Below are 27,605 nucleotides of genomic sequence, written 5' to 3'. Positions count from 1 at the left end.
AACAGTTTTATTTCTGAAGCCAGAGGGTATTACGAAATAATTTTCTATTGTCTTTAATTCTACTCACACACCCTGCCCCCATTCTTTCATAAATAAATTGAAACATTTTGTAATTTTATTACAGTATAACCAGTATCTGTGTGTTACGAGTCTAAAAATTTGTACTTTGAGGGAACACTCCCTGCTGGAGTTACCATTTTGTTCAGTTGGAGAGTATTCTCTTTCCTTTTGCTGTAGCAATGGGAGGTTAACACCACGTTAGATCTTGCTACGGGATACAGTAAGTTCTTTTTATAGAAATATAGAATTAAAATAATTTGGTTTTAATGAAATTTAAAGATGGGCAAACCATTTTCTAAAGAATTCAAGTTGCAAATTGACACACTCGAATAATGTGCAAATAACATGAAGAAGCCAACTTTTAAACTATGTTTTAGCCATTTTCTTAAAGTTTCTCTACATTATAAGGACCTTCTAAAAAGGTTTTATTTATTTATGGTTTTTGGGCTAATGGTGCCTGTGGCTTTCAGAAATGTTATGACTACTGCAGGCAGTTTTATACTCTTACTAGTTACTATAAAATCAGTCTGATTTTACAACTCTCAATATTGATTTTTTTTTAAACTTTTTTTCAAAGTTAAAGGTAACATTTTAAAACTGGAATATTGGGTAAAGTGCTTCTTAAAGCCAGTATTATACCCATTTCAAACCTTTTAAGAAAAACTTTTAAAGCCACCTGTAAAATACTGTAATTTATAAGCCTTACACATAAGAACACTCTTTTAATTCTTTTTATGAAAAGAAATATATCTGGGGTTTTTTTTTAAACCCATCATAGAAGAGCCTTCTGTTCATGTTTATGTATATATTTATTTGAACTGCATTTTCCTGTTGTTAGAACAACTTTTGCAAAATAGCTGCCTTATTGGTCCTAATCTTTTTCTGTTACTTTTATTTGGCAAACTAAATGTGAAGCTTAGCATTAACAGTGAAGTACTAGTGATACGGTACCATCTTTGTGTTCTGTGTATTCTGACTTGAATTAGAATTAAAAGATAAACGTGTTCTTAAAGGCCCTACACAGTAATAAACTGCTTTTGTTATATTAATTGTTTAGCATAGTAATGTGGTTTTCATTATTTCAAAGAGCAAAATAGAATATAGATGATAGAAATATCAAGGTACAATTTGCATTGCAGTTTTCTGTGTGAGTACAGAGCTGAGTATTGCCACATAGGTAACATATACCATATGTCAGCTGTTTCCTGCTTCGCTCGTGACAAGAGCCCCATTCATAACTCTTCTTTTTATCCTTTCAGTGAATAAGTAATTATTCAATATAGAAGGCAGGATATTTGGAACTGGCTATTTAATGTGGCAGCACACCGTAATGAAATCTGCTGTTACTGGCAACCTGAGAGGGGAATGTAACAATTCCAGCATGGGTGTAACTTTATCTGCTTTGAGGGCCTGTTTATTTGGCACATCAGTGAACCTTTTATCCCAGTGAGTGGCAGCTCCAGGAGGGTTACATTTACTTGCATTCTATCATGTATTGTAATATTTAATGGCGGACAAGGCTGAGTGGGACTAAAAGTAATACGAACGTGCTTTTCCTCCGAGTGGAGGCTAAAAGACAGCTTGATCCCCAGAATTGTGGTGTAACACACGGCATGACTTAGCATTTGTTTATAATGGATAATCTTACTGATTACAATTAAAAGGGGAGGGAGGAGTATTTGAGCAGGCAACTACATGCTGTTACCTGCACTGTTGCCTGAAAACCAAATACAAACTCTTTTACACTAGAAGAATTAATTATTTTTATGGGAGGTGTGTGTGGACACTCTTACTCGTGAGTTATTTTGTTTTCCTTGTGTCTTTTCACACTACTTATTACAAATTTGTGACAGTTGTTCTAGTGTTTTATATGATGAAGATGGTGCTTTTCAAGAAGAAAAAAATTGGCTTGTAACAAATATTCTACAGGATTAGGTTCAGTTTAGAATTATTCCCTATTTTTTCTTTTATTCTCATAGTTACTAGATGGCCTTTGACATAATGGCATGGCAAACATGTTTCTAATGGAGAGTATATGAGGTAGTCTGTTCTATCTGCAAACACATTTCTTTAAACTGTCCAGATTTCATCTGCTTGCTTTAAGGAAAAAACGTATTTGGTATTTTAATTTCGGTATCTGGTCCCAAAGTTTCTTCATTTGAGGTGCTGGACACTTCCTGTTCTGTAACAGAAGTGTCCTTATGCGGAAGCTTAAATGTGAGTTCATTTGCATTATTCACGTGTGTAAATATTCCACTAGAATAATAATTCTTTCTACGACTGGGTCACAATAAAGTGGTATCTAGTGATTGCTAGAAGTTTTTTAATGTTTTCAGGCATGAGGACATTTTTAAACTTTTTGCAGTTTGATAGGCCAACCTGATGATTTTAACAGGCTACCTTGAACTATCCTAGAGGGCATTTTCTAAATAGACCATAATCAGATCTAGCATGTTCATTTTACTGTGGGATTTTGTTAATTTTTTTTTTTTTTTTCTTCTTCTTTTTTTTGTCCGGCTTGCAGTCTTCTGGTCCTTGCACTGAGTGTTCCTGTTCTTCTGGAAAAGAAAGCAATAAAGATACTAGTAACACAAAGAAGAAAGAAAATGGAGATCGGTCGTTCATTCCCAAAATATTTTTTGGAACGCGAACACACAAGCAAATATCCCAGATTACTAGAGAGTTGAAGAAAACAGCATATTCCAGTGTCCCTATGACAATTCTTTCTAGCCGGGATTATACCTGTATTCATCCAGTGGTATCTAGTAGTGGTAGTAGCAGGAACGAAATGTGTGTAGAATTGCTGGAAGGAAAACATGTAAGTAATTTTATTTCAGAAAATAAGCATTCCTTTAAACATATTAAAATGAAAAGTAGCTGAACAGTTGGAATGAGTAACGTTTTTGACTTCTTTGTACTGTGTTGGTTAAATGCCTCTGATAATTTGATTTAAATTAAATATTAATTGTTAGAAAACGTCGATACACGGTATCAATACTGAAAAAATATATGATGATAGGATTAATATTTATGACTGCTAGGTTTAATGTTCTTAGACTTAAATTGTCTTTAGTTTTATAGATGAAAAAGAAAGAAGTGTCCTTCATAAATGTACATTTTAGGAACATGGACTTGCCTGTTTTCTTTCTGACATGATGTGTTTTTCATTATTGTCCAATGTAAAAAATAGCTGTTAGAAATGCTGCCAGGAAATAAAGTCAAATACATGTAACAACTTGGAGGGTTTAAGCTTACTTGGTTTTCATTATTTTTTGTAACCATTAACTGTCTGCATGTATTTGCTTTTAGGGCAAGTCCTGTCTTTACTATCATGGTGTGCATAAACTCAGTGAACACCATGCCCTACAGTCTGCACATAGGATGTATCAGGCTTGGGACATTGAGGATCTAGTGAGCCTGGGAAAGAAGCTTCGTGCCTGTGCATATTTTGCAGCCAGAGAACTCATGGTGGGAGCAGATATTGTATTTTGTCCCTACAATTATCTCCTAGACCCGCAGATACGGGAGAGCGTAAGTATATTTGTAAGAAGATTGCAGTAACTGAAGTTAAAGGGAAGTTAGAAACATAATGTTCAGTGGCTACGGTCAATTGAAATCTGTTTTATATCCAAAATCTTATCTACAAAATAGCTTCTGGGTTAAGGAAATTTTTCTTTCCCTGCTGCCAAAAAAAATGAGCATTTCTGTATTCCAAGTAATGCTTCAACAGGTCTCATACTCTAGCTGGTCAGTCGCATGTTTTTTTCAATCAGTGGAAAAGAAACCCTTGCAAACTTCACAATGGTTTGGTTTATGGAGAGTGTAGTAGGTTCAGATTATATTTATCTAGGCTGAGAGAAGGCTTTTTTCTTTTTTTTTTTCTGCCTGGTTATTTTCTAGGTTACAGAAATTGGATCAAAAAGCTGAAAACTTTCTGTTGCTTACACCATGATGCAGAATATGCACTTTTTTAACAGGATCCTGTTAGTTGCTGTTTCTCGTTAATGTCTTTCACTCTGTTTTACTAGATAATAATTTTCTTTTTTAGATGGAAATTAACCTAAAAGGCCAAGTAGTCATTTTAGATGAAGCCCATAATATTGAGGACTCTGCTCGGGAGTCAGTGAGCTACAGTGTTACAGAAAGTCAACTAAGAGCTGCTCGAGAAGAGCTAGATTTCATGGTCAATAACAACATCAGGCAGAAGGATCATGAGCCCCTTCGGGCTGTGTGCTGCTCTTTGACAAAGTAAGACAACTCTTTCTAATTCCATTATATCAATTAGTATTTTTTAAAATTACATTTGGATTCCTCTTGCTGATGCAATTTACTGGTTGCTATGTACAGATAAAATGCAACAGAGGTATACTTCAAACTCTGCAGTCACCTGATTTTTCGCAATTTGAGGAATCCAGAGGGGTTTGATCTATTTAAAAAAAATACTCGTCTTAAAGGGAGGCCTTGAAATTCTTTTTTGAAAAGTATGTAACGCTCTTGAATGATGTGCTGATCTTCGTGGGGCTTACTGTCCTAGTTTGTGAAGTTCTGTGTGAAAATTTTACCCAAGATAAGTAATTTTTATCTTTCACGTGTTTCTGTTTGCTTATTTGACTAATAGCATTATTTTATCAAAGCATTAATTAGTTCACATTTATTAAATACTTTCAGAACCTTGGACAGGAAGTGTTCGGAACAGGTTGGAATCTGTTCTTGGAATCAGATTGGAATCTGATTGGAATCTATTTGGAACAGATTCTTCATAGTTGAAAGTGAATTTATCAGTCGTGCCCTTTGTTTTCCCTGTGAAACAACTCGAACTTGAGCAAAAAGATAAGGGCTGAAAACTTGGGGTACCTGCAGATTTTCAGAAGAGACTTGATAAAGTCTTTGGAGAGTTCAGGTAGCAAACTCTTTGAACAGAGCATACTCTATCCTCTTCCAATATCTTATTATTCTCAGACAAAAGTTGTCCACACAGAATTATTGATCATTCTTTCTCCCTGGACTGTGTCAGTAGAATGTGGTTTTAATGATTTGCTTTTGTACTGAAATTGAAAGCAAGGGTCTGCTGAATCTCATAGTACCTGCCTTGTTGGAACACAAGGATCGTGGAGTTCAGTGGAAAGGAGTAGTTTTGAAAACAGGAGTTGATCAGTGTGGCAGAAAGAAGCTGAAAAACCAGAAAATGTTCTCCCCTTCTCTGCTCCTTTCTGTACCCAAAGGCAGTAAGAGCAAAAAAGAAGGTAGAACACAGAAACTACAGAGACAGAAGTGGAAGGGGAAGACCTGAGCAGAAGTTGAAAATCACGAGAAGGGATGGAACAAAAGCAAATGGACTGGGAACAGGAACTCTGGATAGGAGGGAAAGAAACAAGGGGTCAAGGGTAAAAGTCTTTTGGGTGGAGTGAGAACATGAGAAAGTTGAAACAATGTCAGAAGAGTCTGTCACCACTAGAGAATTTGGATTTCAGCTTGGTAGCCTTAATTTTTGACCCTTTCTTTTGAGGGATCCAGGGACTGAAAGAGTTCAGAAATGCACTGCTAATGAAACATTGAACAACGAAGTCAGCAGAATAAAAGTGAATAATGATACTTGAAGTTAATTGAACTCTGATTCCGTGCATGTCAGATCATCATTTTGTTGCGTTAGTGGTTGGTGAAATGAACTTTGGAGTACACTGCAGCAAGTAGTTCACCATTTTTTCCTATCCTTTATTCTAAGAGTTAATATTTATGTGTCACAGAGATGAGTTACTTTTGTTTTTCTTTTTTGCAGAGGCTAATTCTTTTACCTTGGATGTTTCAAATGTTAAATTTTAGTAAAAGATGAGAATAGCATGGCTGGAGATTTGATTGCCTCAAGCTTTTTAACCTTATCAGAAAAACTAAGGTTGATTGTCTTGGCAAATCTGCCACCAGCATGAAAAGCAGTTGTTGGAAAGCAGAAGACTGGGTGTAAATAGCCAGTAACTGGCAAAATGCTGTTGCATAGTGACACATCTTTGCCAAATGCATGGGTAATTAGAAAAATCTTATTTCAGTTATAAAGATCCTGGGCCCTCATTCCAGAAAGCACTTAAGCATGGGCTTAGTGCTACAGAGGTGCTAAAATGACCTTTCTGAGGAATTTGAAGATATACCAATAGAGGTAAACTGGCAAGCTTTTCTGATGAGATGCAGATTTACCATGAAAATTACTTTGTTCAGTGGAGTAAGCTGCATCAACAATGGGATTTTCTGGTAGGGAGGGAGAGAACAAATATACTTTCTTGAATTGAAGGCATGTTTGTAACATTCATTAAATCTTCTCCTGAAAATATTGCATACACCAATTTTAATTTCAAAGCCATACATATCTTTCTGGGAATCAAGCTACTCTTATTTATCCTTATTGGCTTACTCTAAAAATAAATTTCAAGTAGGCATCTCAAGTAAATGCTTTAACATTAGATTTAAACTGATGGAATTTATTCTAGAATTTGCCTTTTTTGTGATATTTCAGTATTAAGAAGGTCATTGTTTTAAGTTTGCATTTGCATTTATAGCACGACCATTTCAAAAGTATATAATGGTGTTTGAAGTTCATAGCAGGGAAACAGTTTTACATTTCCTGAAATGTTTTATCCTTTGTAAATCTGTTTAATTTCTGTCATAGTGGCCTTTTCCTAATTTTAGTTCTAGGTCTTCTTGATGTTACATTTGAGGAAATGGCAGAGTATTACACTGGTGAAGTTCGTCCTGTGTTAGTGATCATCATTCCTTAATAAGACAAAGCAAATTATAGCCAAAGAAGCGACTGTTATGGTAGAATTTATGGAGGTTTTTTTTGCATTTAACCTGGCAAAAGGAAAGGGTGGGTTTTAATTGTTCCATTGATCAGATTATTTGCAGTGACAGGACAGGAAATCCGGACCTGAAACACTCACTAAGCCTTGTTGCTTTAGTTGATGATGATTAACTGATTTTACAGGTAAATATTTTGAACTGTTGTAGAAATGACAGCTGTCTTTCTGATGCCTCCTGCTGGTTGATGAGACAGACAGCTTCGGCATTTCCTGAGAGGGAGGAAGCCTGCCTACTTTTCTAGATGGAGGGAAGGTCCTGTAATACTGCAGGGACCATAGGAGACACATCCAGTTAGAGAAGATTTTAGCTCTGCCACAGATGAGTTGATCTCCATTTTTAGATCACGTTTTTAGAAAGTCCTATCACATTTTGCATTACATGTACAATTATAATTCTGCTTGATTTTCAAATTGGTACAAATACCTGTAGGTAGGTTAAAATATGCTTTTTTTTTTTTTTATTGCCTCACTTTCCCTTACTGTGTATTCATGCCTCAAGATCTGTTCCTAATAGGAAAGCCTGCAATTGACAGGGATGATAAACCAACTTGCATCAGTTAGAGAAATAATGAGTGGCTTTAGAAGTACAGCAAAAATATTTCTTAAGTGAGCCTGACATGATATAAGAGCAATTATATTTTAATCCTTTTTCTTTATTGTAAAGGTGATATATGATGATAAAATATAAATGTATAGGGACAAATTTTCTTCTCAGTTTGATGAGCTGCATCAAGAGCAGTTCTATAGAATGTGGTTCAACAGTGAAAAACTGGCATAAGGAAAAGCAGAATCTCTCTACTTAGATGTGGTAAAATATTTATCATTGTCATAGAATTCTGGTGCAATTTTTGAAGGTTTGGTTTGTACCTGTGAAGTATCTCTTAATCCCTAAAATTAGTGCTGCAATTATTTCTGATTTCTCTCTTTTTACAGCTGGTTACTGGAGAGCTCTAGTCAACTAGTAGAAAGAGGGTATGAAACTGCCTCCAAGGTGTGGAGTGGAAAAGAAATGCTCACCGTTTTGCACACAATGGGAATAACTGGTATTACTTTTCCCATTTTACAGGTAATGTTGTATGCTATATAAATGAGTACCAGAGTGCATAATATTGATGTTGTTAAACATCTTAAAATATGTACATAAGTTAAATACTAACACGTCTTTTAATTTACTGCAATGTTGAAAAGCTGTCTGAAAATATCTCGTGAAAACCAGAAGTAATCCGCTTGAGCTACTGGAATTTGTGGAGAATCAATGTTTTAACAGTATAATTGATCATGTACAATTATTTAAATTGAACCATTGAGTCAGTGATGGTTCTGTCTGCTCTGTCCATCTGTTTTTTTATTGACTGCTGAGAAGTATTTACTTTATTCTAAGTGTATCCCTCCTTTCTGCGTAAGCCAAATATGTTAAAAGCATTGTTGCTTTTCTTCTCCAATTCTGTCTTCAGTCTGACTTTGTAGGTATCTCAGGTGAATTTTTAAAACTGTGCTGGTAGTTTTGTGTCTGTATTAGCTTTGTTTTTCAGAAGATATTTAGAATGTTTTTAATGTGGAATTTTTTTGCCTCTTGCAGAAACATCTTGCTAGTGTCCTGGAAAAAGAAGAAAAAATATCAGTGTTCGGTAGAGAGGAACTTATTGAGATACCGATTGTGAGCCCTGCCACTCAGATTGTGCTGAAAGGGTTATTCATGGTTCTTTTATGTCTTTTCAAAGATAACAGCAGGTCAGTGCAAATACACAGCCTGAGCTGTGTGGTTGTGTTTAATTCAGCTGCTTTGCCAAAATGCCTCTTTCATTTGTGCAGCACCTCAGTTACGGTGTCTGGCTTCTGAGCAAAAGTAACATCTCGGAAAGCTTTGGAAAAATCTATTTATGGGGGAAGAATTTAAATACTACCAAATTGGGTTTTTTGTTCATAAACAAATTAAAATATTAAAGAAATTTATTTGAAGGTTAGGTGTAACTTTTCTTGCTGAGTTGCCAAGTTAAATATGCATGGGTTCTGTTTTTCTGCATAGCACTTATCATTTAACTGTCTTGATATCTTGGCTACTGATGCCAGTAGTTACAAAAAATTTCTGATTTAAACTTTATTTTTAAATACTGTAAAGTTTCACTGTTTTTTTCTGAAAGTATAAAATTATTTTTATACTTAAATTGTAAATGCATTGTAGCAACACTGTCTTTGCTTTGTATGTGCTTAACACTTACTTGATTGCTTAATTGTAGTTTTTATTGATATTTATATATCCCTATATAGGTATGCAGATGACTACAAAGTTGCTCTACAACAAAGTTACACTTGGATCAATGAAAACCAACGTGATGTTTCAGATACAAGTGCCTTCTTTACACGGCCGAAGCATAAACGGAGTTTGCGGCAGAAAACCGTAGTCCACATGCTTAATTTTTGGTGTTTGAATCCTGCCGTGGTAAGCTGAGTGTGAAGCAGAGGGCCTTAAGTAATTTGAGTGATAACAAATACAGATAAGATCTGAAAGTGATTGTATTGATTTTCTAAATTCCTTCTTTTCTTTCTCCAACTTAGGCTTTTTCGGACTTAAGCGATGTTAGAACTATTGTTCTGACATCTGGTACGCTCTCTCCAATGGATTCATTTTCTTCAGAGCTTGGAGTGAAGTTTTCTATTCAGTTGGAGGCAAACCATGTTATTCGGAACTCACAGGTAAACTTTTGCATCGTTTTGCCCTCTCCTGAGTTGTAAGGGAAACAATTGCCAATAAAAATGATGACAAACCCATTCCGTAAGTAGAAAGAAATGTACAGAACAGACTATTGCTTGGATAATGCAATTGTAAAGTACACTTTCAAATGAAAAAGGGGCGATTTTTAGACACGTACTCCCCTGGAAAAGTTGAAGTCATGCTCTTTTGGTAATAGCCATCTAATATCAGTTATTGCACTTTCTCTTCTGTTTTAAAGTACTGGAATTAATTTGTTTAGAAATATCTCGATATTTTCCTTCACATTTAAAATTTCATTGTTTAACTTAATGTAATTTAATACAGTTCGTGACACTTTAGAATTAACTTTTTTAATATGGAATACAACAGGTTTGGGTTGGCACCATTGGAGCAGGCCCTAATGGTCGGAAGTTGTGCGCTACGTTCCAGCATACAGAGACATTTGAGTTCCAGGATGAGGTGGGAGCACTTCTCCTTTCAGTGTGTCAAAAAGTTGGCCAAGGAGTTTTGTGCTTTTTGCCATCCTATAAGGTAAGGAAATCTTAAGTCATATTCTTCTTCTAAAAAAACACACACACTGTTTGAAAATGTACTGTGTAATCTTTTGCTATATGTATATAACTGTTTATAAACTAAATGTAATAACACATTGTCATTATATTATATTGTAATCTTTTTGGATGTCATATTGGCATACAAATTTGTTTTAATGGAAAAAAAACATGTTCATATTTGTTTTCAACAGATGTCTGTATCTTAGTTAATGAGTACAGTTGCTTGATTAGTTTTACCAAAAAAAAAAAAGAGCCAGACTGATCTGCAGTTTTTTCTTAAATTGTTTACCTGAATGTTTTGAAATTATTTAAGAAAAAATACAAAAATCTCCTCTGTGTAAGCACACATCCTGAAAGGAAACTTTATGTGTATAACTCAGCAGCAAGGGTGCCTTTGCATGTTCTTTGTATGCTATTTGAATGTAGTATTCATCCAGTTAATTTCTTCTTTCATTGTTTCTTGTTCCATTTCACTGCATTGGAGATTGTAGTATATTTTTCTTGAGTTGGGGCGGGAGGAGGGGGGGGAAATTGCTCTCTGGTATTGGCTGAAGGGAATCAAATTTCTCAATTTCAAACTATGCAATATCTAATTTCACTGACAACAGATATCTAATCATGGTTAATCTGTGCCTCACAGTAGTTCTGCTTTCTTCTGTTAGTTCCTACTGTTATTTGTGGTCAGCTCTGAGGAACAGGAATATAAACCTGCAATATAATTCTGTAATTCATGCCCATTTTTCTTGTAACGCTTGCAAGAGTGTGGCTTTCTTCATTTTAAACCATCGTTTATGATTTTAACAAATCCTCTCAGTAGACAAAACAAAAACAAAAAAATCCAACTAAATAAACCCCAGCATAATGGAAATAAAGGTTTTAGACCATTTCCCTCGTCTCCAAGGTTCCTTAACAGAGAATATTTAAAAAAATGAAGTAAAAACAATTGCTTCTTTTTTACAAAACCTTCATGTCAGTTTTATTATTTAACTGAAGAGGCTGCAAAGCGAGGAGTTTTTTCTTCACTGGCTGTCTATAAAGAACTGCAGTCATCAGTGCAATTACTGACAGTAACCATTAGGTGACCACATTAGACCAGGTAATGTAGAGTCATTGAAAAAAGCAGATTACTGACTATAAATTCATTTAACCTAGCTCACAACACTCTGCGCTTATATGCAAAGTTAATGATCTGAAAATAAATTTTACATTCAATTTATTTAAGAATTGAAATGGGAGCATATTTCAGTTTTCACTATCCTCATTATTCTTTTACTAAAGCGTATGATGTTGAACAGTATGTGATCGTTGATCTGATGCATGCAGACCTGACGAATATTTATGAAAGTTTTTGAGAATAGTAATCTGAATTGAAAGTATGGAGAGACTTTATAATGACATTTAATAAGGAAGAAAGGAGATTGCTGGACAGCTCTGGGACCCTTCCCCCTCCCGCTGCCCTTATGTTTTACTGAAAGGTCAACTGGCTAAACACGTTGAGTGGTTGGTTTTGTTGTTTTGGGTTTTTTTTTTTCTTCTTTCTGGGAGTACTTCCATGATCCTAGCACAAGTATTGATAAATATAAATTGCAGACAATTGAAGGATGGTATTTTAAAATCACATTGCCAATATTTTTCTATGGATGCCCTTTTTCATTCTGTTTCTTTTATTCTGGATTGGGTTGCCTTTAAGTCTGAGATTAATATATTGAGAACACAGAATAATGTAAGCATAAGCATATTAGTTCAGGGAAAACAAGGCATTTTTCTTTCATCATTGAGAACACAGAATAATGTAAGCATAAGCATAAGAACTAATGTTCAGGGAAAACAAGGCATTTTTCTTTCATTGTCATACCAAATATTGCTTACCTGCACATTTGCATTTTAAAACTGATTTTTCAGAGATTTTAATGGGGAAATTGCTACGCCTTTTTAAAAAACTGCAGCTTTTAAAGAAATTGTTCAAGACTGTCAAGATCTGATTAATATACTGGTCATGTACATCACTAAATTAACTATTGAGTTAAGCAGATTTTTTTTTTTTTGAGGTCTCAACCTGTTTTATTAATTGGAGTTTCAACTTTGGAATAAGTGGAAAAATAAAATCTTTTTAAACATGTGGAAGGCTGAAGGCAATGCTCTGAATTTTGAGTATCATCTCTCCAGGTGGAGATTGAGTTTAGGTGAAGCTTGGATTTAGGCATGTACATGGGATTTCAGTTTGGTTACACTTGCAGATTCATTCTTCAGTTCAACATCTCTTTTAGTTTTTAAGAATTTGTGGCTCAGCAATGACATGCTTTGCTCTGCACCTCTGGCAGAAGCCCCACTTCTTGGATGGCTCGCTCTGTTTCAGTACCTCACTTTCAGTGTTCATGCTGCACATTTTTACCTGTTTGCCTGAAAACCTCTTTGAAAATTATCTCTAATTATTTTGCTTTGTAAATAAAATTAATTTTATTTTTCTGGAAAGCCCATTATTAATTTAATTCAGGTAGTAAATGGTACGTTACTTCCTTGTTTGTGTATGGAAGGCAAGTGCTAGAGACAGAAATAGCATCTTACTGCACTTTCATTCACTTCTGTTCATTTTGAATTTCATAGACTTTTATTCACTTTAATAAAAAATAGGTATGTATTCTTTTTTGTTGTACGAATGGTAAATCAGGACTTCTTGGCCTCAGTCTGTGGGAATAGAAAGAATGGAAGGTGTAACACCTGCCATAGGAAGCTGAAGTGCCTGACAGAGTTTGTGATGAATGATGGTGGGACCCTAGAGCCTGCACCCAAGCAGTGTTCTCTTACTGTTATTCAGAACTTCATTGCACGATGTCAGAAATAAAATAAATTTATGGCAGAAATAGAATAAATATTGCCATTTGGACTTCCCGGTCTGGAATTTAAGGGCCTTTTATGAGTAATATTTGTTTCTCTGTATTTTGTCTGGAATTTCAAGTTGCTTTGTATACATTAAAGAGGTAATCTACCAATACTTGGTGAAAGCAATGACCCCTGTATTCATGTTGGAGCTGGAGAAACAAACTTTGGCAGAAATTTAATTATTTGTCTCAGGGTTCCGAAGTGTATAACAGAGAGGAAAAAATATCTCATACTCACTTAGAAGAGATATCTACCTAGTAGAAGCTTTCCAATGTGCAAATAAATAGAGGGCAAGTAAAAATTTGTAAATCTCGCCACATAAACCCAATCGTAAAATGAGAAACCTGGATGCTGCTTAATAGAACATCTGAGGTGAATGTTATAAACGTAGCAGAGTACATTGCTGCAGGAGCTGGAATTTTAGTCAAATACTCCTTCCAGTGCTAATGTGTGCAAAAAGCATCCAGTAATGGCTTGCATTTTTCTCTATTAGCATTTCTTCAGGTAGATCATTTCCTGGGAGATTCTAGATTTCTTTGAAGGAGCTGTCTACTGCCAGGAAGAGGAGGTAGTCACTTGTCTATGTTTTGCTCTGGAGTGCCCCTTACAACAAGATATTTATAATCTGTAGAATGTTACTCAGCTGTTTTGTAAAGAATTTAAAGTCCACAACATTGTAAGCCTGCATCCTTTCCTAATCATCACTTTAAGAAAATACTTTGTCAGGCTGAGAAGGTACTTTCCAAAGGCCTTTTTACCTAATGTATGAACTGCTGTTACTGCAAACCAATCTGCATTAAAAATAATTCACCTGCTGTCTTCCTCTGTGCCCCTCCATCCCCTGGGGGTTTTTTGTGGTTTTTGTTTTGTTGGTTTGTTTTTGTTTTGTTTTTTTTTTTTTTATATCAAAGCAGTTGTAGCAGAAAGAGCTTGGTGCAGTTTTGTGGGAAAAGTCTGCCACCGTGTTTTCTCTGTGTAATTTGGAATTATTAGATGTGAATACGAAAAAAACAATAGTAGAGAAACTTGCTTTTATCTTAATCAGGTATTTGAATACATATTTTCATTGAAGGGTGACCGTTTTAAAATATACGTATGGTAAATATCCAAGTTGTTAATGCAATGGAGGAGAATATGTGGATGAGAAGAAAACAATGCGTCAAATATGCATCTCCACTTTTGATAGGTGTCTATGTTATGAGCAGCTATGATGCCATGTTTCATGAATGGGATAATCTACAATAACATAAAAATTTTTATTGTCATTATTGGAGTTCTGACATGTTGACTTTTTTAAAAATAGGGTTAATCTTAACAGTTACTAAATTGCAAGCCTAGATCATTTTTAGGGCTACTAAAACTGGTGATACCATGCAACAAAAATGCGTTTATGTGAAAATCAGTAGCAACTCCAGCAAAAACACTCTATAAAAGAGAATATCAGAAGGTGAAAAGATTACTCAGAAATCTAAGATGCTTTTAAACAAGATTAAGATAAGGACCATTAGGGTTCATGTCGCCGACCTGTCTGCATTAAGATATATCTTGCCTGGTGCCTGCGTCTTGGATGATTCATTCAATATGTGTCATATCAAAGTCAAGGTATCCAGCAAGGAGAAAAATGCTAATGCTTATAAATTTTAGTGATAATCCATCATGATGAATTAACTGACCTTTCTTTAGTAGCTTTTTTTTTTTTTTTTACAAAATAAGCTTTGGACAATAATGTTAATGTGGGTGGGGTTTTTTGTTTTTCTGTGAGGCATCGTTGTTTAATTTGTATCTGCTAATTGTTGAGCCAAGGCTTGAAAGTACAATTTTTAAAATAAGATAATTGCTCAAAAGGCTCTGAATGCCTGTTTTTATCAGTACAACTTACAAACTGGTACGTATTCTTCACTTGAGAATCCAAGATTTGTTTACCACTTTTTTCTTTTCCTCCTGCACCTTTAAGATGTAGTGTTCTCTATTGATTTCAGATTAATCATATTTCTTTTGTATCTGCTTTCCTTTACAAAGCTTTAACTTCCGAGGACAAATAGCAGTTTTATGTGGTAGTTGCACAGTGTTGTTGCTGTGTATTTTGCATTATACTGTATCAAATAGTTTTGTAGAGAGAAATATCTTGGAAAAATGAAGAAAATGTCAAGAAATACTAGCCTACAAAGATAGAAATAGTAACTGCTCTGTTGTCTGCCTCATAAACCTCTTAGAAGTGGCTGAATGATCTAAATCTACATTTAAAAAATTATTTGCTATACTCTTTAAGGAGTATTTGTGTCCAAATGTCTGCAAAATGAGTACAGGTTTTTTTCATACCAATTGTGTTACTGTTTTAAAATGCAGGTGACAATTGTTTGAAGCTTAGAGCTATGGTGCTATATGAATTTTACCTCAAATGGTTAGTTAATTACAAAAGTAGTGAAGATAATAGAAAGGAAAATGAATGCAAAATTTTGAAGTCTTTCTTGCATTACATTAACACTGATTCTTTTTGTATGTATAACTTCCAGTAAATTAATGTTTTGGGGATAATTTAGTGGAGAATAATGACAAAGTAGCAAGACTTTCTTACAACTAAAGAATATCTGCTGGAAAATTGTTGGACTGTCTAGAGCTTCTGCTGTGTACTGCAGTGATTCCAAGGGTTGTTGGAGAGTAACTTTTAACAACTAATATGTTGGAACAAAGTGGTCTAAGGCATTTGTTTCCTCTAGCACTCTTCTTGTGAATGACCCTTTTTTCAGACTGACTGACTTCTGGTAAGGTTGGTCGGTATATCCTAAAGAAGGTTCTCATACATCCTATACTGAGGAGTGTTTCTGAGTTTTGTTCCTGTTCACCAGCCCTTCATTTTGAGCTGGAACTGAGGAAAAAGAAGAATAGAAGAGACAAAGTAGAGGAGGAAACAGGAATTACAAGGCTAATTGAAAGCACTGCTCCATTATTGAAGTAGCACTTTCATAACTCATAGTTTAATTTATAAAGAAATCAAAACCATGAGAAAATAGTTCTTAGGTCACTTTATCACAGCTGCTATTGAACTTGAGGTATAAATATTTGCAATGCTGTCAGCTCTAACAACAGTTAGCTGTTACTTTTTTCCATGCAAGTGACCTTGTAATGAGTTTTGTGTACAATAAATCTGAGACCAAACTATTCAATATCCAATCTTGAATAGATCTGGCAGTCTCAATCTTACTACTAATGAACAAATACCCTTCACATAAATTGGCATTGCCATGTACTATGTTAGTTAGGAAGGCAGAACTATTAATGTGTAGGTACAGACCAATTAATGCTGCACTGCATTTGCTGTTTCCCTTGAGAATTTTGGGGTAACATTTTAATGATACATATGTAATAACTTTTGTCACTTTCTAAAAATAAATGCTGGATTTCATGTTTGAGTTTCTATGTATCTCAAAATCTGAAGAGCTGCTAGTTCAGAGTTTAAATTATGTCAGTCTCATCCCCTTTTTGTGTTCTCTTAGCTGATCATGTTTTCTTCACTGAGAACAGACAGGATTGGGTGACAGCAAATCCGTTTGGACTGGAACACCTCTCTTTATTGTCTTTGCTCCCTTTCCATGTTTTAAGGTGTCAACCAAAGCTGTAGTGAAGTTGCAGGCAAGTGCTGTTCACCTTTCTGTTGACATACCGTTCTTGGCAGCATTACACAACTTTAGGCAGGCCTTAACAGTATTAATTAACTGTGAGCAGTGGAGAGCACAGCAATAGATCCTAATTTGTGCTGTTTTCAAACAGACTGAGAGTCTTCAGGTTCCTTCCAGGTAGTTATTTAGAGTAAACAGGAGGGACCTCAGTTTAACCTCTGACTATTGCACTCTTCTGCCATTGCGCAGTGGTGTGTGCGCATTGGATATGCGACTGAGTCCTTGGGTGTACTGTCTCCTGGCCTGGACATAAATGTGCCACCCCTATATATGACAGGCTGAGGGAGGTATATACAGTTTCAGTATTAATTCTGAATGTCTGTCTCTTCCTAGTTTAAGACGGACTCCTTTTCTTACTGAGATTTGTATGAGGTTGGTGAATTTTTTTTTTTTTTTTTTAAGAAGTCTATGTCAGAGTAGCAGAAAATGAATTGGTCATAACACTGAAAAAAGAACAGAATATTTTAATTTCTAGAACTTTCCCGAAACACAGTTTTATAAATAAATTATAAGGAACTCATTTTTTTTCTGCCATCAATAAAAAAAAAAAAAACAACGCTGCCTTCAGACAACTTTTACTTATTTAATAAATTACTTCAATAAATTTACAAAAGATGGTAGTCTGTTTAGCCAGGCCTATTAAAAGCATTAAGATTTGAGCACGGGCTGTTAAAATGAGTAAATGGCAATATCACAAAGTTAAACAAATGCCAAAAAACATTTTCCAGAGTACTGGGATTGTAACAATACCATTAATGAGGGCAAAGAGGTTTTAATGCAATTTGCACATTCTAAAGTTTCAAAAAGAGGTTTTGAGTTAGTGCATTATTAATGTTCTGAACATCTGGAACTATGTAAGAGCCATAGACATTGAGCAAGTGCAGGGTTTCCCCACTAGGTCTGATGCTGACTGATTTCCTCCCTAGCGAAAAGCTTGTTTTAAGAAGTTTGAGACAGTAAAATGACAATATCCAGATAAGAGGTAAACATTCCACAGTGTCTTTTTGCTTGTAGTGTGTATGGTGGAAAAATTGGAAACCATTAGGTCTGTGCAGTTGAAAGGTGAATTTGGAATTAAATAGGAAAATAGTTATTTGCACCACAGATGGTGCAGTTGCACTGCTTGTGGAGTGCTTATGTGAGGAATTATCTAGTAATGTCAGGTGAGTTCCATGAATTCGCTTAATTTTTTTCTGTTAGGTGTATTTAGGTATAATATGCAGGGATAAATGCTTTAGCAAGAGTAATATTCTCCTCGATATTCCTGTTGACAGCTGTAGGAGTGCTTTGAGGAAGAGATTTACTCCTGTGTCTAAATGTTTGCAAGATGCAGGGATCTGTTCACACCAAGTATGTTTTATGACAGAAATTTGTTCTTTGAAGTTGCATAAACATTAACTTTCTGCATAATTTTAATGCTATGGAATGTAATTTACACTGTTACAGCTTTAAAATTATACAGGAAACAGAATGTTTCAATGTGTCATCTAGTTTTAGATGTTGTAACTATAGCTAATATCCAACATCACATTCACTGGGAAGAAAAGAAAGGAGGCCTTTGAACAGGCTGGCATATCAGGGGTAAGTTATGAAATAATTGTAAATTAATAATGATGCTCACTTTCTGCACAGCATTTGCTTGCTGCTCTCAAGGGAAAGGCATTCTCTTACTCCAGAAGCCTTATTTGTTTGAGCCAAACAGCTGCAACGGTGCTATTACAGTATGTAAGAAACCCTAAAAACAAGAAAAGACTTTAGGGAATAGAATTCTGTCATCCTTGCTATTTCAAATTATGTGCGAGTACCTAACAATAAAAGTAGAGCAAAATGGTGGAAGAGTAATTAAACAATAAGTGAGAAGCACTCTGTGTCTCTTCCCTGATGCTGCTGTCTCTGTGTGATGCCCCCTGGAAGTCGCTGGAGTTTTTTTCCAGTGACTGCAGAGGGCTGAGGTAGGGCTCGTGACGCTGAAGTGACCCTTGTGGGTTTGGTTTTTTTAAATTTGACAAGAAAAGCTTACTGCCAGATTCTGAAGCTGTGTCTTTTGCCTTCCTCTGGTGAAAATCTTAGTATAAGTGATTTCTGTCTGATGGGGCATAATTTTGGGAACATGTGATCTAAAAAAGCCAAATTCTAATGACTCAAAACCTACACATTTCAACATTTGCACCTAATAAACGTAGACGGAGTTTTGTTTTACTTGTTGCCCACTATTGTTTCTTCACTGCTTATTTTTCACTCTTACACTGCACTGGTAGTTTTCTTTCTGGTCTTTATCTCAGCTTCTTCATGTTTTATGGGGTTTTTTTGCTCCCATTAATCATATACAATATCTACTTTCAGTTTTATTCTCTATTTTTCCATAATTTAAACATTTAAAATGTCTGTAATATAAACTGTATAGCTATTGGGGCCCTCACATTCATCCAAAAGAACAATTTTCAGGCTTGGTGTGCATTATCGGAGGTGTCTTCTGAGAGCTCCAATGGCTCCTGTAAATCTTAATGTGATTTCTGAAGTCTACAGTTTCCATTCTTCCTGTTGACTTGGGCATAGCAAAGATGTGTGTAAAAATCACGGAGTGTGATGGAAGATTTCAGCCATTCCATCACAACGGTCTTTTCTCTGCTTCGGGCACTGAAGACTATTGTGGTGCTATCAGCTCAAATAGAGAACAGCAGCAGAAGGAGTAGTGAAGTTTATACAAAAAAAAATTAGAATAAGAAGAGTTTTTCTATAACCAGGTATATAACCTTTATCCTCAAATTTTGTTGGCAGGCCTCCTTCTTTTATGTCATCAATTCAATCAAGTTCCTCTGCCAAATTAAATTGAAGATGGAGCTGGCAATTCACACCCTGGCAGGATCATTCATTCTGTAATTACAGAGGGCTACAGCCAATATATCTCCTTGGAATAAGAAAGCCAGAATAGTGCTGAATTATGGTCAAAAGGAATATTTGAAGTTCTCCTAAACTTTTAAAGCTGATGTGTGTTTTGTTTTAGTGATGCACTGGAATGTTTTCACTTAAAATTTTTTTAACTTCTTGGGTGGTTTAGTTTTGGGGTGTGGTGTTTTTTTTTTTTTTTTTTTTTCCCCCACTGCTTGTTTACCGATGGCCGAGTTCAGTTTTGACCATCCACGTGTTACAAAGCAGGCCAAGAAAAATGCTGGAGGGCTACATCAAAGATAAAATTTTATCTCTGGGGGATGATAACTGACAATCTGAACAGTTGCACAATATTTGTTTTCTTTCTTAAATAGTATGACAGGATCCTAGATTACTGGTTATGGAGAAATTTTCCTAGTTTCTGGGAAATTAGAGACAATCCAAACATTAGATAACCTTGGAGAAGTTAGAGGAGATGATCCAGCAGCTTGATGCTGAATGGTGAGGTTCTTCCCCCTTCCCTTGTGATTGTTCTTGTGCTGCTCTGAATTTTGTGTCAATTGATTCAGATCTCCAGAACAAAGGAAAAGTTTTTATCCTTCTTTTTATTTTCCTGGTTAGCTTTTTGCTGGCCTTGTAAACTGAATTGGCTCATCAGGAGGTCAGAGAAGTGTCAGAGATGGCTCAAGGGAAGAGATGATATTGCACACTCAAGGAAGGGAGCATGATCATCCCCTTCACTGCTAGAGCTCAGTCTCAGAGATTAAACATTACTTTTTAAAAACACATTTTTCAGTGATTGGCCGTAATATGAGAATCTATAAAGATACTAATTTGGAAATTCTGATCTTTTTATGAAATACGGTTTATATTATAAAGTTGTTAGTATGAAATTGCAGCATTGTTAACTGAGTCTACCTTTACCGCATATTAAATTGGAGAGTTACTCAGGTGAATATTCTGGGTGAATGGAAATCTTGGGTGAAGTGATACGAAAGGAACGAACTGTTCTGACTTCCCATTCTGTGGAAACCCACAGAAACTGGGAGAATGGCGGAGCCGTTTGCTGTTCATGTGCAATACTTATTGCAATCAGACCTTTTACAGATGGCCGCTCCTCAAGTACACAACGGCCGTTGTGATTGAGTGTTGTAGCAGTTCGGTGCTGTTGGCTCAGGGCAAAGTTCTAGGTGTGATTTGGGTCCTACCTTATCTTTTTGAATTACTGGCTGCAAAGAATGAACAAATATCCTTTCTGTGGCTTACTGAACTGCTACAGTGACCAGCAAGGGACTTGCAATTATTCAAGTGCCCTGTGGCACTTGCTTTTACATAGAGCAGATAGACTTTGTGATAGCATCTGCACATCATATAAAGTAGAATCCGTAGCGACAGTCTGTGGCAGATTATTGGGTATTATGTCTAAAAAAATTACATGCCATACTGGTAGATGAGTGTTTTGCTTGTGAGTTTCACACCCTGAGAGCTGTGCAGTTTAATATTTTATCATGCTGTTAGTTTAAATACCCTGAACATACAGCATCAGGAAAATAAACTAAAAATCTATTATTGTTTCTCACTTCTGAGCTCTGAGTTGTCAAAGTGCTGCAAGCTGAATTGTTGTATCTAGTTAACACATGCTCCAATTTCCCTTGTAATTAACACTTTCTGCTTGCATATTTTTCCTATCATTTAAATAGTAGCTGCATTGAAAATGAGTTTTCACAGTCACGAAGTTCGCACTCTGAATGAGAGAATCCAAACAGTAAATAACAATTACAGTCAACATGTTTTTTTCCTCAAGAGCTTTTAATGAAGCGGAGAGAAAGCGGGATGGAAAACAGTAGTTATTGATAAGGAACAATATACATAAGCAACATTATTTTTAAAAAGAAGGTGTATCTTGCACAGGTTACTTTGACGTTACTGTTGCTCTGTACCATTGCAACCTGCAGACTCCCTGGTCCCTTGGGCATTTCTTAGAGGTTCACTGCCTGATGTGGTAGAGATGGGACTTCTTCATGTGTGAAAACCACTATATATGAGATAAAATATACTTGAAAGCTTATATTTAGGTGGCATGCTCTGTATCAGCAATGTAACAACATAGACAAGAATTTGAATATTAAATGTATTGAAAGGGACACTTAGGCTATTTTAACTTCAGAAAAAATCTGCCTCATTGGAAAGTCAGGAAGCCTATGAAATAGTGTCTTATAAATCATGCCTTATATGTAGTTGCTAATTGGGTAAGCAAGCCTCTATGTGATAAAATGTAAGTGGTGAGATGGTATATTCTAAAGAGTATTCATTACATTTTGATTCAGTTCACAGTGTGTTAATAGATTATTTTTTGCAAAAATGTTTTGAGACAAGTAGCTCGCACAAAACATACAAATTCTCGTTTATGGCTTACAAATGAGCCAATTGGCTTGTTAGCAGTCAAATTGCAGTGTGTTACATTTGAAACTTTGTTTTTGGCTTTTTCCTCCTATTTTTGATCGTGAGGTGAGACATTCTTTCTTAAGAATCGGGTGCTGTGAGAGGTACTGATGTTCCTCACTCTTCCTACATTTTTTTAATTGGGGAGAAGGGAAGGAGGAGATAGTTGTCTGCTTTGAAGAAATACTTACGCTAGCTTTTTTTTTTCTTTGACTTTTTTTTCTCAACTGTGTAGTGTATATGGTGAAGGTATATCAAGCATTTTCTATTGTGGAAAAAAGATGGACCAAGTTACCTAAGGTCAGATAAGTCTTCTTCATTTGGGAAGGAAGGATACTTAATTAAAAAAAAAAAAAAAAATTAAAAAATCCCCACCACCACCCCAAACCAGAAAACCAGCTCCTTCCTTAGCATAAATTAGCACAGTTCCAGTGAGGTCACTGGATTTATGGTAAAGTTTGTATTTAAGGATCCTGCTTTCAGGTTTTCTTCCTCAGCATGAGATTCTTTTTGTGGGATAGATAACCGTTCCTGATTCATTCTTATTATTCATGCTCTTTTGTCTATGGAGCCCTATCTTATCTTTCATTTGTTATAGAAATGTTGTATGCTTGGTTAAGCTTGGCAGATTGCTTTAAAATTTTCTTTAAGTAAAGTCATGGAATAGCTTCTTACTGTATAAGATTAATTGCTTATTGTTCCCTCCTTAATTGCAGCTGAGTGAAGTGCACGTTTCTGATACTGGTGACACTGGTGAGGGTCACCATTTGCATTGTTGTGATTGCAGAAAGTTTTATCGCTTTGCATTTCTGTATTTGTACATTTGCTTCATTCTTTGACTTAGGTCTGGAATTGTACTGATTTCTCTGTTTAGTGGTCCTGCTTCCCAAATGAGAGGTTTTAGATGTCTCCAAGAATCAGAGCTGATATCATTCCCTGTTATCGTAATTTATCACTATGTAATTACCTATTCAGAGCTAAACATTGTGCATAGAATACATGGTTGTTGCTGAGAAATTGTCTTAGTTCTTTTGTGTGCACTGTTATACTGCTGTATAACAAGGGAAAAATTACCTTGCTGAGAAAGAAAAGAGAATATCAATCTTTCTTAAAATTACGTAATAACTATAGGTGTAAAATGCCTTCTATACATTTAAAAATATTTCCTCTGTTAGTGTTAATAGAAGACTAAAAGCTAAAACCTGTTACTCTCCCACTCTTGGAGTCAGTTGCCCATGACAGGCATCTGCCTGCCCCCATTTGCTGTGTGAGCATTCGTGGGCTTGGTCGGCCTCATGCCTAGGACTACGCTGCACGTCTGTTTGCATCAGTTTTCCCAGATGGTTCTGTGCTTCACTGCTGATATGCCACTAAGACAACCTTGTCTTTTTTTTTTTTCCTCTTTATTCTGGAAAAAAGAGGTCAAAGATGACTGGGCTTGGGTTTTGAATGGTGAAGAAGACAGCGGTGTAGGATGCTGACTTTATTCATGAACAGTTAATAATTTTGTATTTGATTCAGGACCAGGATCTAAACAATCCTTTTAAAAATAAATTTTTCTGGAGAGCTTTCTTTGCGTGAAGGATTGCTCTCTCATTGGAACGTGAAAGTGTAATGATAGCCTAGGGTGAATGTACAAGCAGTTCTTGAAACACAGAAAGCTGTTGTCTTGGTTAATTTTAAAACCACAAAAGAAACCTTGTTTTGAACCAGGTTGTTTAGAAACAGCTGCAATGGAGCTCAAGGACTGAATACTTCAAAGGCTATCCAGATTGTTTATGGTAAAACACGTTGGGTTTTGGGGGAAAAAAATGTATATAAAAAAGCTTCTTTAACTGTAGAAGCAACATATTAACCGTGTTATTCTAGAGTCTTTGGCGTGCAAAACATTTCATTTTTCATTACTGTTGTCGCCGTTCACATATTCCATTATTTAAGGAGGTTATTGAAAAATTGATGGTATGTTGGTACCAGAGAGACATCCTGTAGGCTGCAGTGTTGATTTATGGCACATGGAACACAGTTCAGTGCTTCAGTTTCCTGCTGGTGAGCGGCACTTTGTCATTGTCCCTAAAGAAAAATCATACCAGTGAAATCCCCTGTGTTTCCCCCAAGTTGAGTGATGCATAATTTTTCTTGAAAATGATTATGAATTATTCACCTTTTATTGTGCTGGAGTGTGCACATGGTGATCAGAATCTTGTTCATAATACAGGGTTTTTCACCATGTTCAGGGTTTAGTTTAATTATGTAGTTGAGTTGCATGGTAGCTTTTATTTTTTTTTTTCCCTTTTTTTTTTCCCCCCCACACAGTGTGCCTGCCAAGCCTGTGTGGGCTAGCACAGACTTTACCCTACATTTCCTAGCCTATGTAGGTATCTCAACAGTAGTCTGGGTCCTAAATGTTAGCTTTTCTTTCATGTTTGTTTAAAATTTGCCTTGAGAAAATAAGTACACTACTTCTAAACTTAAAAAGACACTTTTCCCACACAAGTTCTTGGAAATCACAGACACTTGTATGGTTTTAAAGTTTTATTCTTCAAGCTGATTTTCTGTTGCGAAGAAATTATGAGAGAGACCTAAGTGAAAAATCTCTTTAAATAGCACATGTAGTAGTGATACAGGTTTCCAGTTGAGGGCAACTTTCTCCTGGGAGATGTGTTGAGGAAAGACTCCATGATATAGACCACCTGTTAGGAGAATTAAAAGGCTGTATGATCTTTCTTCATAACTCTGGAAGAAATGTAAAATGTCAGAATAAATGTGCGACTTAGGTCGAGGTCCTTTCGCAGCTTCCTGGGTTCTATCTCTGGACTGTTGAAGGCTTTCCCATAAAATGTAATTTTTCTTATAGAAGATAATAACCTGCTGAGCATTGACCAACTTCTGGTTTCATTTTGGTATCACGACTACCTGTGCAAGCTGAAGTTTTTAAAATCACTCTCCTTCTAACTACTTTTGCTTTAAAACTTTCGCTTTAAATATATGTGCTCTTATTTTATGCACTTGATTTGAGTTTTGCTGTAACAGATGGTAAGGGTTAGCAGTTAAATACACATTAGAAAATCTTCCTCATCAGCTGAAAAGGAGAGGTTCTGAAAAAGGTGAGGAATGTGTTTTCCTCTGGAAATTGTACTTAGATGAGTGTACGTTCTGGTCTCATTCCTTCACAATGTCTACTTTTATTTCGGGACTTTTTTAAGATCTTTCCACATTAAAATTCTCTGTGTTGCCTAGTCTTCGTATTCCTTAAAACAAAGAAATCAAAGCCTGAACATATTCTGTTCCCCCTATTCTTTAATTATTGGTTTTATAATAGAATACTTCCTTCTTCCTGATGGCAGAAAAAATGTTTAATTTGTTTTGTTTTGTATTTTCTGTTTTGCAGTTATGGAGCATTTAATTACAGAGGCTCTGTGACACTTTGGGAAAGGAAATCAGGCAGAAATTGATCTGGAGTTAGTGCTCTGTAAACCCAGCGTTGTTCAAAAGAACACTTCTTTGCATTGCTGGTCATAGCCCCATGATGATAATAAATAGCTGGGGAAATGTGCAGTAGAAAGGAGGCGTAGCTTCTGCTCGATAAGAATAGCATCTTTCTGTGGCCTGTTTCCATTAAAGGGCTGCATTGAATCAGTTTGGTTTTGGCACATAAAGAAAAGATTACCTGTGGGTGTCTATTTATAAGGGCATTTGGTATTTTTCTCCAGTTTCCCATTAACAGTGGGAAATTAACATTCTATTTTGATTTTACTTCACAAATGAAATATTTTGGGCATGGATATTTTCATATTTTCTTTAAATGAAATGTGTTGTTATTGGAAATTGAGAAAATGGAATTTGAAGCTTTATACTCTTTTTTTTTTTTTTTGTTAATAGATACAAAATACTAATGTATCAGCTTAGTTATTCAAAAGAAGGAATTTTAAATACCTCCTTGTATTATTTTAGATACTTCCCACAAACATGAAGAGGTTTCTGTGAATCAGTCTATTGCTTAACCTTTCATGAAAATCTAATTGAGTGCGAACAACCGCTTAAATAATTCAATGGACTAAGTTATTCTGGGCTTGTATAGTCCCAGCTTAGTGCTGTGCAAATGTCTGGGTGTCAAGCAAAATTGAGGTTTCTTCTTTATTGGTGAGGAATGAGATTTTATTCTTGATCACAGTTGAAAAAGCAGGCAGGTTGATTAAGAAGGAACAAAGGTGATGAAATGTAAATTAGCTCTGCCAATTTGGTAAATGACTTGTGGCTAGAAGTTGTATATTCTTTCAGTCCTTTTGAAAGCATGTAATGGTTTTGGTGATACTGATAAATATTGGGTTTCATTGCTTTCTTTTCATACATGTGACCTTTTATTCTTATTAAGGGACATCGTGCTTATGGTACTATTTTTTAATAGTTTGAGAGTGCTATTTCCAAATGTATTTTAAAGATTTGCATAATGGACGTTAGATGTTGTTGGTTAGTTGGCCCAGATATTTTCCCCCCTGCTTTTAGAAGGAAACTCAGTTTTTTTCCTTTCACCTGAATCCTTCCAGGCAGTTATCTCTTGTCCCTTCAATCTTTTATTCCCATTTCATTACTCTGTTTACTTCCTTCCTTCTGCTGTATCCTTCATGCTCGCTTTTAACCTCAAAGGACTTTTTTTTGTTCTGTTTTTAAACTAAAGGTGGAAGTGAAATTAATTTCTGATCGCATGCTTTGTTAACTGTTGTTTCCTCCAAACTGAAGAGTTCCAAGAGTCCTGGGGGTCAGTTACCTATGGGATTCCAGGTCATTTGGTAGAGGCTTGGCAAGCCTTTTGGTTCAGAGAGCTGTCAAATAACTTTTTCTAATTCTGTACTTTTCCAAAACATCTCAGTTCTTGTAAGAGTTGGTTTAGTAGAAGCCTGTAATAACAGTATGTAAGTGATGTGAAAAAAGTGGGTGGAGTCTGGCCAGATAACATTCTTCAGGGTTACTTTGAAATAACATGAATTTAAGGCCTCTAGTGTTTGAGCAACGTACTAAATGCGTTTATTTAATGACTGAATATATTTTGGGATTATCACTAATATAGAGACAATTTCATTCTTTCATAATAGAAGTAGAACATTCAAGCAGGTAATTAACCATCACGCTGAACAGACTGGAGCTGTGAGACCAGGGGGAGAGTAGTTTGAACAAAAAGTTACAGCTGTAGCTAACCAGCTGACTCAGCAAACTGCATCATCCTGGAAGCTTATTAAAGGTAACGCAATACCTATGGAATTAGGTACATTATAAAAACATCTGTGCCTTGAGATCATCAGAGGATTACTTTAGTGGAAAATATGGTGTCCTCCATCCTAATAGCTTAAATTTGCAGAAGGATCTGTCAGGGTGTATAGACTTTTTTTTTTTTTTTTTTTTTTTTTTTTTCACTGAAGAGAGGAGGCAGCTGATGCAGATGCAGGTTGAGTTGTCCAATGATATATAAAGCAACCTGTACTTCTTTTTTTTTTTTGCAGACAGTCCAAATGATGGGAAACATTTTGTAGTAAGGCAAGAAAACTGCCTT

At 35.7% G+C, this 27,605-nt stretch overlaps 1 protein-coding gene across 3 annotated transcripts in view; it reads left to right on the top strand.

Moving 5' to 3' along the window:
* BRIP1 (BRCA1 interacting protein C-terminal helicase 1) overlaps positions 1 to 27,605 on the top strand; it is a 63,044-nt gene that overhangs the window by 9,033 nt on the left and 26,406 nt on the right. For all 3 annotated transcript variants that reach the window (XM_035889533.1, XM_035889534.1, XM_035889532.1), the window contains exons 7-14: positions 2,585 to 2,878; positions 3,370 to 3,591; positions 4,109 to 4,308; positions 7,839 to 7,971; positions 8,485 to 8,636; positions 9,174 to 9,345; positions 9,462 to 9,599; positions 9,988 to 10,149. In XM_035889533.1, coding sequence (XP_035745426.1) covers positions 2,585 to 2,878; positions 3,370 to 3,591; positions 4,109 to 4,308; positions 7,839 to 7,971; positions 8,485 to 8,636; positions 9,174 to 9,345; positions 9,462 to 9,599; positions 9,988 to 10,149 — 1,473 coding nt within the window. The remainder of the gene's footprint in view (positions 1 to 2,584; positions 2,879 to 3,369; positions 3,592 to 4,108; positions 4,309 to 7,838; positions 7,972 to 8,484; positions 8,637 to 9,173; positions 9,346 to 9,461; positions 9,600 to 9,987; positions 10,150 to 27,605) is intronic.

Source organism: Egretta garzetta, unplaced genomic scaffold (assembly GCF_000687185.1).
Source record: "Egretta garzetta isolate BGI_Z169 unplaced genomic scaffold, ASM68718v1 scaffold112, whole genome shotgun sequence".
NCBI lineage: Eukaryota > Metazoa > Chordata > Aves > Pelecaniformes > Ardeidae > Egretta > Egretta garzetta.
This window is presented reverse-complemented; position numbering and strand designations above follow the sequence as displayed.